A 13,621-nucleotide genomic window follows, 5' to 3' on the forward strand; every position below is an offset into this window, starting at 1 on the left:
GTCATTCCTTTAGAAAGCAGCAGCCTCTCTACTTTTCTTTGAGGTGCCTTATTGCTGGCGTCTCAGAGCAGGAAACTGCTAAAATTGCAGAGGAATTACAGACTGAAGGAGAGTTATTACCCCCTGCAATTTCCCACCACCCTGGTAAATGGCAGCTTTATGAGATCGTCTGCCTACGGGTCGCCTTCCAGACCTCGCCGAGGTCTTGCCAACCCATGGGCTTGCCTTGAGTGATGTTATTCATACCTCTGCGAGTGGAACATGGACCCGTGCTAAAGAGAAGCAGCGTTTTACAGCCAGTCCACATGCAGATGAGCTGTGACCCAGGGCAGGATGGACGGGAACTTCCACGTTGTCTCATCTGACGGTGCCATCTGACCCACCCAGGCCACCTCTGCGTAAGCCTGGGAGATGTTTCTCTAGCTTGTGCCACAAAAATCCACCCAAGATGGGCACTCCATGAACAGCCTGTTCACTGACCTGTCTTTTGTTCCTCGTTCTGTCATCCTCGCCGTCTTTCAGCAAAGAATTTCAATTTTAATTGGACCAAAATAATTTTTTTTTTTCCTTTGCGTATTTTGGTGAGTCAGAAGCTTCCTGTGTTCATTAGCCACTAGGTGAAATTATCATCCGGCTGGTTAAAATCCAGCAAAAAAGGACAATCATCCCTGAAACCTGACAGCATAATGTCCAGAGCTGCACAAACCAGCATTTCTTGGAAGCCCTTCATTTAGGATTTACTTTCCCTTAACTTTAACCATGTAAAAGTCTCAATTTATACTTCTAGGTGAAATTCATTAAGATGAACCTAGGTCTTCATTTCTGCAACAAAAAAAATGTAGGAATAGTGCTAAATAACTGCACCCCATCCTGATTCTTCCCTCTCCTTCGTGTGCTCCTGCGGGTCTCAGGGTTGGGGTTTGGGTATAAGGAGGTGGCTGGCTTTTTTTATTATAAATAAATTCACTGCTTTTATGCTTTCATATCGAAATATTCACCAAATCTACACTGCAGTGATTCCACTGTGTGGTTCAGGGAATAATTGCTGGACACTGGGATATCCAGCAGCTAGGAATGTTATAATTTTTACAGCAGCAAGTAGGTAATTCCCCATTGCTAATATGGAAAAGAACAAACAATTTATGAGCCAGGCTAGTAACTATTTGTACAAGCTTTACTGTGTGTGCCTTAAATATATATCAGCCAAAATCACGAGCGCTGCAAACATCACCAAGTGGCAGATTAATGTGTAGCCATTAATAGGCATTAATAGTTGTCTTATTCCGGTCGGATACACTGGGTACATTAAATGCGTAGCAGACGTGTTGATCAGGCATGGCTAGTCCAGGGAAGCATTGAAAGTTCAAAGTTGCAGTATTTTTAGATGGGTTTTATTTATTTGAAGTGGCAGGAAATTAATTGCACAGTGCTAAATAATATATATGTTATTATTATAATATATTGTTATTATAAAATATATAATACTAGGTGCTCAGCAGGATGCTGTTTCCCTTCCCACAGGAAAATGAGAATTTAGACGACGGCTCTGCACTCCCGAGGCACATTAGAGCCCAGAGATCTGCTGAGGACCAGAGGCACATGGTAAAGACCCCGTTTCACCACAGCGGCTTCGGGCTGGCCTTTGTGCAAGAGCAGAGCCGTCGATGTGACCCAGGAGGAGGCAGTGACCCTTCCTTGTTGGCTCCATCACAGGTTCATCCCCCTGGTGCCCCGGGAGCTCGGAAATCCCCATCTGGATCCACGGTGAGTAAAGACGTCATAGAAGGTTGTCTTCAAACGCATGGACACAAGGGCAACCCCACTTGCCTCCTCTCACTCATGCAAAGTCACGATGAACGTAGTGGGGGGGGTATGTGAAAGGTTAATGATAAATATTAATAAATAAAGCAAGAAACAGCTGCAGAAGAAGCTGTTTTTTTCTTGGCAGAGCAGATTGTTCTCCCTGTATCTGGCAAGGGAAATGTGCTGCTTGGAAAACAGAAGTGGGGAAAATCAGGCTTAATCAATGAGGGAACATAATAACCTGGTTCGTGGGGAAAGCAGCGTAACTGAGGGGTGTTTTGTGTCCTGAGAGTATAGATGATATTTGTATGTGTGTGTAAATGTGTAAATATCTGTGTGTGTTTATAAACACAAACATCTCTGACGTACCTGCACAATTACACTGCCGACTTTAACACAATATGCCAGAAATGGAAAGTGCAAAGAGTTATTTTGACAAAATTTAAGAGAGAAAGACCTATTTCCATGAGTTAAGGGTGAAAAATTCTGAACAACAGGTTTCCTCCTAAGTTTGAATTAATTTCTTTGAAAGTGGTGAGTGACCCTCGCCCTGTGTTCCCAGGAGGGATGGCAGCACTGGGCTGAGCTCATTCACACCATGAGAAAACATGACTCTTCTCACAGCTCTCTATAAAGGGTTAAGGTGGGACATCTCTGCTTTTGCCAAAAGCCCAGTTCTGAGTCCTCTTGGTTCAAGAACCATCTCTTGGTTCACGAACCCTGGCAGCCCATATGCAATGGGCAGCACCAACTCTAAGATGTCCCATCTGGGCTGGAGCAGATCAGAAGGAGCCTGGAGGCCACCCCATATCCAACCAGGAGCCCTTCAAGGAGATTCTTGTCATCCCTGGTGACACATGACTTCCCCATGAGATGCCTCCAGCCTCCTCACTTGCTGTCTAACATCTCAGAGATGTCTTTTCCATGGCTCAAGGGTGAAAAGCTTCTCCAATTGCTCTCACACTTTCCTCTTTTCTTTTTCAATTCAAGGCATATCCAGGCCCTCATCACCCAAGGAGAATAAAGGTACAGCATTCATGTTGTCCGCCTCTTATGGCACCTGCGTGAGGGGAGGGTGGAGCTGGTTCCAGCCTCCCAGCTGCATCCCAGCCCCACTCCATACATGCTTTTTTTTTTTTTTATTATAGAAGGAGGAAGCTGGTCCACCAGATACACCATCCCATGGCCAAAAGGTCAGTGGTTTTGTTTCAGATGCAGATGCCTGATGGCACCTGGGGGGAACCAGGACAGTGATCCATCTCCCAGCGTAGTCTCATTCGGAGGCTGAGGAATCACAGGTGAAAACTGGCCAAGCCAGTAGGTTCAAGAGGCAGTAATCAACAATTTTTGCCATTGGTAATGAGCAGAGATTCCAGGCTTGAACTTTTTGCAGATGATCCAAGCAAGGGTTTTGTGGTTTTGGGATCCTCAATAGTTTTCTCCTCTGTGGAAGTCTCCTGTCTCACTCAAACCCGTGGCATCCTTTTACATCTGCTGTGTCCTGGGGCAGGGAGACCCTCAGTTTACCACTCATATTTCGCCCTTACTCTGCAATTTGTGTTTCTTCTCTCTGCATTTCCACTGCACAAGATAGGAGGGATGGGGTTAGGGACATCCCCAGTCTGGTCTGGGAACGCGAGTGGTGGAAATGAGGGGTTCCTCCATAGATGTTTGCCAGAAGTTAATGCAGGAATGAAGGCAGCACCCACCTGGTCCAAAGAGGGAAGGAAAAATTCCTTGTGGCGATGCATGTTTGCAATTGAAGGGGTTGCCTGTTGTTTTCCAGGGAGAAATGGGAGCTCCGGGAGTCCGTGGAGACAAAGGAGAAAAGGTAGTGATATTGCTCTTCTGGTCTGAGCCTCTGAAACCAGAAGAAGGCTCTCTGAGCTAAGAGGGTCTGGAAGGGGAGAGGCAACTGGGGACGTGCTGGTGGAGAGGACATTCAGGGTCTATGGGAGACTGTGATGATGTAAATGGGGTTTGCTAAGAATTTGGGGCCTACAGGAGAGGTGGGGAGGGACTCTTTATGAGGGAGTATAGCGATAGGACGAGGGGTAATGGTTTTAAACTGAAAGAGGGGAGGTTTAGGTGAGATATTGGGAAGAAATTTTTACTCTGAGGGTGGTGAGACCCTGGCCCAGGTTGCCCAGAGAAGCTGTGGCTGCCCCATCCCTGGAGGGGTTCAAGGCCAGGTTGGATGAGGCTTGGAGCAACCTGGTCTGGTGGGAGGTGTCCCTGCCCAGGGCCGGGGGTTTGGAACTGGACGATCTTCCTTCCAACCCAAACCATCCTATGATTCTAAGATGCATCTGCCATGCACTCAGGAGTAAATGCAAAAATTCAGGGAGGTTTCCTGATGTTCATCATCTGCTGGATCAGTGAACTGAACCAGGTGACAGACAGACAAAAGCCAGCCCTGGCACGAGGACGGGGATGGAGGAAGGGCTGCACAAAACACCGTTTCACCAACACTTTTGGCAGCAAAGGTTTATAGGCACCAAGTGGCAGATCCAAGGTGATGGGACCCAGATATTCAGGAGAAAGGCAGACAAGGCAAGGTGGTTGTTAAAAGGCACAGCCTGGTGGGGAAGGGGTACTTCGCATGGGCGAGGGTTTATACAGCCCGTGTGGGGTGCAGCATTCTGGGGACACGGGCATGAGGAAGAAGAGGTGGCTGGAAGGTGGACGGCTTTTTTTCTTGCAGGGGCAGCCTGGGGAGATGGGGAAACCTGGAGAAAAGGTGAGCTGTGGAGTCGGTATCAGCAGCTGGAGCAGGATGGCGTTACCAGCTAAGTGGCCCAAATCCAGCGCTGGAGATTGCCGTGGGAAAGTCCTGGGAGTGGTGTGGCTCTGTGTTAGGGCATTTGGCTCTTCCCCGGTCACGCAGCCACTGCCCGCCTCCTCTGGGGAAAAGAGGTGGAGGACAGAAGGGCCAGTTGCTCCATTTTGCCACAGGCCATGAGCACAACTGGAAACCTTTGCTCTTGCTCAGGGTTGCGCTGTGATGGTATTTTACATTGATCTCTTGCACAGGCTTGGTAACTCTCTCTTTATTTCACAGGGCACCAAAGGAGACAGAGGTGAAAATGGTCAAAAGGTAAAGAACAGCATTGGTACCACAGTCAGGGGGGTCTCTTCTTACACTGTGAGAGCTTGCCTCCTGCTCTCCCTTCTCCTTTTGCCATATCTAACCTCTCCATCTCGGGTGGAAGTGTCCAGGTAACCTCCTGAGATATGGGCTCAGTGTGGCCAGTCACTTGTTGAGGACCCAGCGTCTCTCTGTTGACTAGGAAGGAACTCCAGATGGCTCACATCGACAGGACACCCACCTTATAAATGAGTAATGTCAGAATATATGAGTCCTCTGACACCATCTCCTGCAACTAAACTCCCTCTCTTCTAAAGTTATTTAAATGCTCTCAGCAGCTTTGTCTCCCCAGGTCAGATAAGACTTCCCACCACCTAGAGGAGATCTTATGAGAGCTCTGTAGAAACCCTAAATGTAGGATCAGCTCTGAAGGACTTCAGCTGGGTGTCCAAGGAGCAGCATGAAGCAAGCTCTCATTTTTATGGGCCCACAGTGGAAGCAGTGATCTTGATTTTTCCTGACCTTCTCTTCACAGGGAGAACCAGGAATTGGGTTCAGAGGCCCTGTTGGTCAGGCTGGGCCACCTGGATTTAAGGTAAGCCTTTCTTCTCTTCTAGATAGGACCTCACTTGTTTTCTCTGCGTCTTGCTCTTTGTAGTCTTTACTGATCTTTCCACCACTGGGTGTGGAGCACAGAGCTGGCTGGGACTTCAAGGATAAAGCACCAAAACCAGTCCCAGCCCACGAAGGCAGGGACACCATCATGTGGGTATGGGACAGAGGCAGTGCTCTGTGTCCTCCAAAAGGCCATTTCAAAGCACGCGGGGTCCAGAGGATAAATGTGGCTGTGAAAAAAATACAGGGAATTGTGGTCTCAGCAGAGATGCATTTCCGCAATGCCTTGGGCCATTGCAGATCTGCGGGGTTTGAATTCACTGCAGAGCTCTGAAGGTCTCCAGGTAAGGGCTCCTCACTTAGAAAGCCATGGTACAGCCCTTTCTGCAGCCCGAGGGTGTCTCTTATGGACTTGGGCTGGAGGGGGTGGCCCCAATTCTGTGTACTCATGATGTCACTTCAAGGATACACCCCAGGCTTTCTCCAGAACCTTTGGGGGGATGACAGACAGTTAATCCCACCTAAGAGCCAAATTCCTTGTGATTCGCTCAACAGGGTGAGCCAGGGGCCCCAGGCCCTCCAGGAGCTCAGGGAGTCCAGGGAATTCGTGGCAATGCTGGCACCCCCGGATCGCAGGGGGACAGAGGGGCTCCAGGTCTGCCTGGGATGCCAGGACAGAAGGTAGGTGGTGTGTGGTGAGGGGACTGCATGTGTTGTGTTAGCCACCTCAAGGTGTGAGAACAACAATGGTCCTACTGAGACTGTCTACAGCAGGTGTCTGCTGTGGGTCAAGACCCCACCTATGCAGGTCTCCAGACCTTGAGCCTATATATAGGCAGTGAAGAGGAGGAGGAACAAAGCCTGGTTGCAAGAGAAGAGATACTGGCTTTTATTAGACCAACTGATGTAGCTGGGGAAGAAAACAGGCCAAAAGGTTTTGTGCAGGGAGATGTCCTTCAAGTTGGGAAAAAAAAAAAAAAAAAAAAAAAAAGCAGTGGAGCTCCAAGCAAGGTGGGGACCTGTTGTTCTTTAAATTTAGTGACATGACTTGATGAAGTGACTGGGAAGAAAAGGGGTTGGGATAGCACAGGGGATGTGAACAAAGGGTTTTGGGGTCCTTAGCCTCCAGGAACAGAGGGAGCTATTCGTAAGTCTTGTTGCAAGGACATGGAGGCTTAGCTGGCAGTGGGGTGGGGGACAGCAATGTGCCTAAATTCAGGATCTTGGTGTAGCTGGAGTCCCTTCTCCTCAACGAGAAGAGGCCCACATGGGGAGCACCCCAATGGCTATTCCTCCTGCTTGCAGCCAGTGCAGGGACCACCTAGGGCCACCACCTCCTGCTTTCTGCCTTGGTGGGGAAAAGCAGGACATTTTCATCAGGGTGTTCTCCTCCTTAAAGGATTTTTTTTTCAAGGGAGAGCGTGGGAAGAGAGGAAGGAATGGATTTGCTGGACCCTCAGGACCATCAGGATCCCCAGGAAAAGAGGTGACTTTTGTACATCGCCCCAGTGTCTTTTGAGCAGCAGAGGGATGGCTGTGGAGAGAGGTTGAGGGCCTGGTACCTGGGCTGGGTGTGCTTTCACCCTCTTGGAGCACTGGGACAGGAGGGCATTGAGGATGTGCTAGGCAAAGTCCGCCCTTCTATTTTGTTTTCCTTGCCCTACAGGGGATTTCTGGGACACCTGGACCCAAAGGCAACAAGGTCAGTGTCAACCTGCCAGGCAGGCCACAAGTAGCTGAGATCCTGGAGTGGGAATGGGACAGCCCACTGCCCTCCCCTGGGCTCCTTATCCCTGACCCAATCCAGCAACTTCATCCCTCTTTCACCCTCATGCCCTTCTTCCCCATGGTTTCTGGAGCATCCTCCAGAGAGAGCAGCAGAAAGTCAATGGAAGTGAGTTTCCTGACTCTTTCTGTGACTTTTAAATCATGACCACACACATCAGCAATCATGTGACGTGGTGTCCTTGCTCCAGTGAGACCTCTGGGGTTCTCTGTTCTTCAGGGAGAAATCGGCGTTGGAGCAGCTGGCCCAAGAGGTCCTCGTGGACTGCCTGGCCCTCGGGTAGGTCCCGCCATAAATGTTCCTGGCTTGGCTTCCTGCAGTGTAACCTCTTTTGGAGGCAACTTTATACCATCACCTCCCACTCACCGCTCTTAGAAGATGCCTAAAGGGCTGATTTCAGAGCCCTCCTTATTTTTTCACCAGCCAGATTTGGAGGTGATGGACACTCCTATGCCTAGCTAGCACTGGCACTGACCAGAATCTGTCCACAGGTTGCAATTAGCATCTCCTTCATAATTAGACAACCAGGTTGCACTGGCCAACTGCGTAGCCAAGTGAATCCCGCTTCACCGACTGTGCTCTCACTGGCTAGATGGGAGTGTTGAAGGCAACATCTACACCCCCTACACCTGCACATTTTGATCCTAGCAGCTTGGTGAGGAATCTCCTCAGTTTTGTATGCTTTGGGAATGCTACCTGCAAGCTCGTTCCTTCAGAAATCTGCCTCCAGCTTTTTTTATCCTCGTTCCTTTCTTCCCTCCTGTTGTCCTGGCAGAGGGCAACCAGCCCCCATCATCCTTGGGGCAGCAACGTTCACTTTTCCTCATGCTGCTGAGAAGTTTTTGGTCTCCTCCTGGCAAAGACCCCAGGGATACTCTCTTGAGTTGTAATCAGAGGCCATGTTTCAATTTGCTCCTTCTGTGGCTGTTCCACGAATAAACTGATTTTATGCTGCAATCCATTTAGACAAACTCCCCATCTGCCAGCAGAACTGTTTGATGAGGCCCCTGAGACAAAACACTTAATGAGAATGTCAACAGCTGTGAAAGGTCTGGGGTAAACCTTGCTCAAGCTTCATTATCTGAAGGAAATGATGAAATAATGTTTCTGCTCTTCTGACTCCAGCATAAATCTAAAGTGAATCACAGAACCTCAAATTATATTGGCTTTAAATGAGAGATCTAAATTTGGCCTCATAGGACAATGCCTAAGCCTAGGCATCTTAAAGACAGGTAGGTCTTGTAGGATCTACCAAAGGAGGTCATACAAGGACTTCATAGACCCACCAGCACGTCTGTCCCTCATAGCAAGGTTTATAAGGAGCCAACAGCATGCTTAAAGGGAGGCTCAGAACAAGGTCTGCAGCCTCTGGAAGCCACAGCTGGGAGTGAAGATAAGCCTCACATTGGTCTCCAAAGGCACAAGTTACTGTTGAGCAGTTGACTGGTGGCCTCTTCCTTCTGAAAGTCAGTGGTATGAGTTCCAGGTGAATTCCTGGCTGCCTTATTTATTGTGGTGAGTCCTGCTGAAATCATGTTCAGGGAGAAGAAAACTCTCTGTCCCAGGAACATCTCAGACCTCTGTTGCACGTCCCTTTGTCAGATGCAAGTAGTCTTGGGGAGGGCACACCAGGTCATTCAGAAGCCTCAGATGGCTTCTTCTGAACTAGTCCTACCAAGGCATCTCTGTACCAACAAATAGGAAGAGGCACCTTCTGGGAGTGATGTATATCATGCTAAATCAGGTGCAGATCATCTTTCAAATGCCCGTTTCTCTCAGAGACTGAGGAGAAGCTGAAGCTTGAAGCTTCAAACTGACCAAAGCACTATTCTCTAAACATTGCAGTGTCTACCTGCAGTGACTTGTGGTTTATCTCAAGCCCTTTAGGCTCTTTGATCCAGATCAATAGGAACATTAAGGCACCTAATCCTGATGAAGGTATAAGTGGAGAGGTTGGACAAGTCCTTGGAGGATGTGGGCTTCTGCATGCTGAGCAATTCCTGGTGTCCCCAGAGGGATGATTTGCAGAGTTGGGACTGTGCATGGTGCAATTGTCTTTAGTGATGACCATCACCACCCCCTCTCCATTCCAACAGGGTGACGAGGGCATCGTAGGAGTCCGTGGCCCCACTGGCATGACGGTGAGTGTTAAAATAGTAACAAGGGCTGATTTTACAGCATGGACAACAGTGGGCCCCGGGCTGGCAAAATCCCCAAGAGCAAGGAAAAAAATCTAAAATCGGTTGATGCTTTCAGTTGGAAATAGAGACTTTGGGAACCCGAATTCTGATGTTGTGTTGGCATGAGTGAATGTAAATCCTGCAGGCGGCCGTGAGACACAAGGTGTCATGCAGAGCACAATTGCTTTACGCTCTTGTCCCTTTGGCTGACTCATCTACGGGCTGCTTTTGAAGTCCTCCCAAAATATCACTCCCTCTCCATTCTTCTTTGTCAGGTCTGCTTGCCTGCAGCAATTTCAGGGTCTTGTTCTGTTGTTAAATTCCCTTTTCATTGATAGGGGACTGAGTCAGAGGAGACACAGATCACAGCCGGCATTTCGACAAACACCTTTTTATTTATTAGGCTGTTACCTGTAATGGAATTAATCTGTTATTACGAGCAGGATGGGCCTTTATGAAGTTCTTCAGAAGGCCAAGGGTCGTTGTAGTACCAGGTTTCACCCTGGGATCTCATTCCTGAAGGGCTCATTCTCGGCAAGACTGGCCTTTACACCACAAGGGCTTGCAAGGTGATGTGTCCCAGTGGTCAGAGCACCAGCGCAGGGCACAGGGGGATGGAAAAACCCAGGTTTTGTGGCCTTTGGGAAATGTCAGTGCTCTGTCTCTTCCCCATCCATCCTGCCCATGCTCACCCCTGTGATGAGCTGCCAGTTCTGCAGGTGGAAGGTGCCAGCTCTCTGCATATTGATGAGAGGTCACCGGTCCCTGGTTTTGCAAACGATTTGCATCTGGGGTGGCCACCATGGCTTTTCAGCTCACCAGGTGTGGTTCCCATCCTAACTCTGTCTCAAGGGGCTTCCACCTTCCCTGGAGGACACCTGGGATCCCATAACTCTCATCTAGGAGAAGCTCTCTGGGAGAAACCCTTCCCCTATGGTCTCTAAGAGGTGGGGTCTGCATCTCATTAATGTTAAGGGTACAAAAAGCACAGTACATGGCTTACAAAGTGGGGGAGGTTGTTAAATTTATAAATCTGCCAAGAGATCCTGAGTTGTGCCCGAGACCCAATGGGTGGGCAGAAGCTTAAGGCTAAATTTTCTCTTTGCACCCCTGTGATTCACTTCTCAAATTGCTCTTGGGAGCAAGGAAAGGAGAGTAGAGGCTTCTGTGCTGGTCCCACCAGCAGCTTCTGTGAGCTGGACCTCATCCTTGGAGGCACCTCTGTGTTCAAGTGGAGGATGCTCTTTCCTAACACCTTCCCCAGTCTGGTATTTATCTTCACTTGTTGTTTTATGTTCTTGCAGGGTCTAAAAGGCTTCCCGGGTGTGAAAGGCGAAAGAGTAAGCAACAGTAATCTTATCTACACAGAGCCTGTGGAGGAAGGCATCATTGTGGGGAGCCTTTCTCTGCATCAGCCCACGCTGCTGATGCTTCTGTTAAAACAGTGGGAATAATCCCAGCATCTTCTGGGGGTGGACTGGGAGGGGACCTCAATCAGTGTGTGGAAGTGTGAAGTGGAATTAGCAGCCCCCTGTAATGGCTGGCCTGTGATAAAGGTGCACAGTCTTTATTCATGCCTAGTTCTACTTGGAAGAAAATTTGGGAGTTTGGATAGAAGGAGACCCCTAGTATGCTCTGGTTGATCCCCAAATGCGCAGGGTTGGGGGGATGACAGCAAGAGAGCAGATGTCCTACAACATCAGCAGGACAATGACTGCCCACCAGGAGACACATACCCTTTAATTTGTGTCAGTGAGCAGGAGTCCCCTCAGTCTTCTGCTACATCCCACTTGCGACCCTTGGAAAGTGTACTACTGAGAAGAGCAGATTTTGTCCCAGATCTCAGGGGTGGAAACGGGACACCGGGGGAGGGATCCACATACAGCTCTGCCACTCAGAAGCCATTCAAGTGCAGCTTTAAATCCTGTCTCTGCTCTCCTGTCACCTCCCGGTCCTTCTGCTGCCATTCTCCTGCTGTCACCACACAGTCTTGAGCACTGGAGAAGGTTAAGAGTTGTTCAGCCTGGAGAAGAGAAGGCTCCAGGGACACCTTGTAGCAGCTTTCCAGTATCTAAAGGGGTCCTACAAGAAAGTCAGAAAGGCACTTTTTACAAGGGCATGTAGTGATAGGATGTAGAGTAATGGTTTTAAACTGAAAGAGGGGAGATTGAGATGAGATCTTAGGAAGAAATTCTTTCCTGTGAGGGTGGTGAAGCACTGGAACGGGTTGCCCAGAGAAGCTGTGGCTGCCCCATCCCTGGAGGGGTTCAAGGCCAGGCTGGACGGGGCTTTGAGCAACCTGCTCTGGTGGGAGGTGTCCCTGCCCATGGCAGGGGGTTGGAACAAGATGATCTTTAAGGTCCCTTCCAACCCAAACCATTCTATGATTCTATGCCATCAGGAATGGGTCCTTCAGCCTCAAGTCCCATGCCCATTGTAAACAACTTTCAGGAACAGCTAACATTTCATACACTCTCAGTAAAGCATGCCAGATTTGAGGTTGAAATTTGGGAAATCTTGTATTCTATAGGTTTCCTTCCCACCCTAGATGTAGCGTAGGCACATCTCTGCACTGTGGAGATGCTACATCCCGTTGGGAGGTCAAAATCATCCAGTAATAGCTCCACATCATGGATGTGCTGATCGTGGAGTCAGACAAACCATTTCAGTCCTCTGGGTCTCTATTTTTTTTGGTCAATGCAATAAATTCTAGTGTACAATCTCTTGTGGGAAGCTACTCATTTTGCAGAGTGCCCAGAGGAACTGACTTCCAGCTGTGATAGATCTTAGTGGCTTGGCATGCAAATGAGTGGAGTGAGCAACACAAGAAGGGTGAGAAAAAAGGGAATCACTCACTGTGGTTTTTTTTTCCTTTCCTGTGTTCAGGGTGATCGGGGACTTCTGGGACCCAAAGGAGAAAGAGTAAGGAAATTCCAGATTGTGACTTTCTGAGGCAGACAGGATAAAAGACTTTCAGGATTTTATAGTTACCAGTGAGCAGATGAACAGTTATTTAAATGAGTCAGTGATAGAGGCATAAATGGTAGAAAATATTTATATGTGTTTTCCAATATCTGGGGTCTTAGTGATTTTATAGGATTTGTCTCGTTACACGTGGGTGAGCACAAACCACCCAGCAGGGAGCACTGAGCAAGGGGTACAAACTTGAAATAGAAAGTTCCATCTCAACATGAGGAGGAACTTCTTTCCTGTGAGGGTGGCAGAGCACTGGAACAGGCTGCCCAGAGAGGTGGTGGAGTCTCCTTCTCTGGAGACAATCAAACCCCCCTGGACACGTTCCTCTGCAACCTGCTCTGGGTGACCCTGTTCTGGCAAGGGGTTGGACTAGATGATCTCCAGAGGTCCCTTCCAACCCCATATCATTCTGTGATCCCAGATGATGGGGTGCAAATGCCTTTCAGCAAAGAGAACTTTAAATCCTACCTTCAATACCTGGTGTTGTGTGCAGTGCCAGCCATCTGCCTGGATCAAGATCCCCTTGCCAATGAAATCTTCAGGAACTGAGGCTCAGGGCCTCATGTGTGCTTCTCCGTGTCCCTGCTCAAGCATCTGGCCACCCCCAGGGTGAAGAAGTTTTTCCTTCTGTCTAACAGGAGTTTCCCTTGTTGCAACTTGTCCTTTCACTGTGTGCCTCCAAGAAGAGCCTGGATCCATCCTCTCTATATTGTACACCCATGTAGGTTGTGGAAGACAACACATAGATGCCCAGAGCACTGGACACACAGCTCTGGGTTGAGCTTGTGTGATAGTTTTGACGGGATCCTACAAGACAACAAAAAAAGTCATTTTGGCAAGTATTTGCTGGGGCACAAAAATGCCTCCTGTGAATTAAGGGAGGAAGAAAATTTCCACTGATTTTGGTGTAACCAGCTCACCCCAAAGCGTACTGCAATCTTAAAAAGCCCGAGCTGGCTCATAGCAGGTAATGGGAAAATAACTCCCCAGGCGCTTCTGGAAAATGCGCAGAAAATGCTGAACTTCTGCCCAGTGTTTTGTTAACTTCCTTCCTGGCTGAAATGGCTTGTTAGAAAATGAGTTTTAGAAAACCTACATGACGATTCTGCCTTTGAGTCATGCAGTATTAAATGATTAAGGCCGATTTGTCTCCGAGGAAGCTACTTTCAAAGG

General features: G+C 48.6%; 1 protein-coding gene across 1 annotated transcript in view; it reads left to right on the top strand.

Moving 5' to 3' along the window:
* LOC141478773 (uncharacterized) overlaps window positions 1-13,621 on the top strand; it is a 108,029-nt gene that overhangs the window by 64,899 nt on the left and 29,509 nt on the right. Inside the window, exons 56-70 of the mRNA XM_074167760.1 lie at window positions 1,522-1,602; window positions 1,714-1,764; window positions 2,794-2,829; window positions 2,952-2,996; window positions 3,590-3,634; window positions 4,508-4,543; window positions 4,865-4,900; window positions 5,427-5,486; window positions 6,062-6,187; window positions 6,921-6,992; window positions 7,173-7,208; window positions 7,512-7,571; window positions 9,389-9,433; window positions 10,777-10,812; window positions 12,359-12,394. Coding sequence (XP_074023861.1) covers window positions 1,522-1,602; window positions 1,714-1,764; window positions 2,794-2,829; window positions 2,952-2,996; window positions 3,590-3,634; window positions 4,508-4,543; window positions 4,865-4,900; window positions 5,427-5,486; window positions 6,062-6,187; window positions 6,921-6,992; window positions 7,173-7,208; window positions 7,512-7,571; window positions 9,389-9,433; window positions 10,777-10,812; window positions 12,359-12,394 — 801 coding nt within the window. The remainder of the gene's footprint in view (window positions 1-1,521; window positions 1,603-1,713; window positions 1,765-2,793; window positions 2,830-2,951; window positions 2,997-3,589; window positions 3,635-4,507; window positions 4,544-4,864; window positions 4,901-5,426; window positions 5,487-6,061; window positions 6,188-6,920; window positions 6,993-7,172; window positions 7,209-7,511; window positions 7,572-9,388; window positions 9,434-10,776; window positions 10,813-12,358; window positions 12,395-13,621) is intronic.

This window comes from Numenius arquata, chromosome 2, assembly GCF_964106895.1.
Source record: "Numenius arquata chromosome 2, bNumArq3.hap1.1, whole genome shotgun sequence".
Classification (NCBI taxonomy): Eukaryota; Metazoa; Chordata; class Aves; order Charadriiformes; family Scolopacidae; genus Numenius; species Numenius arquata.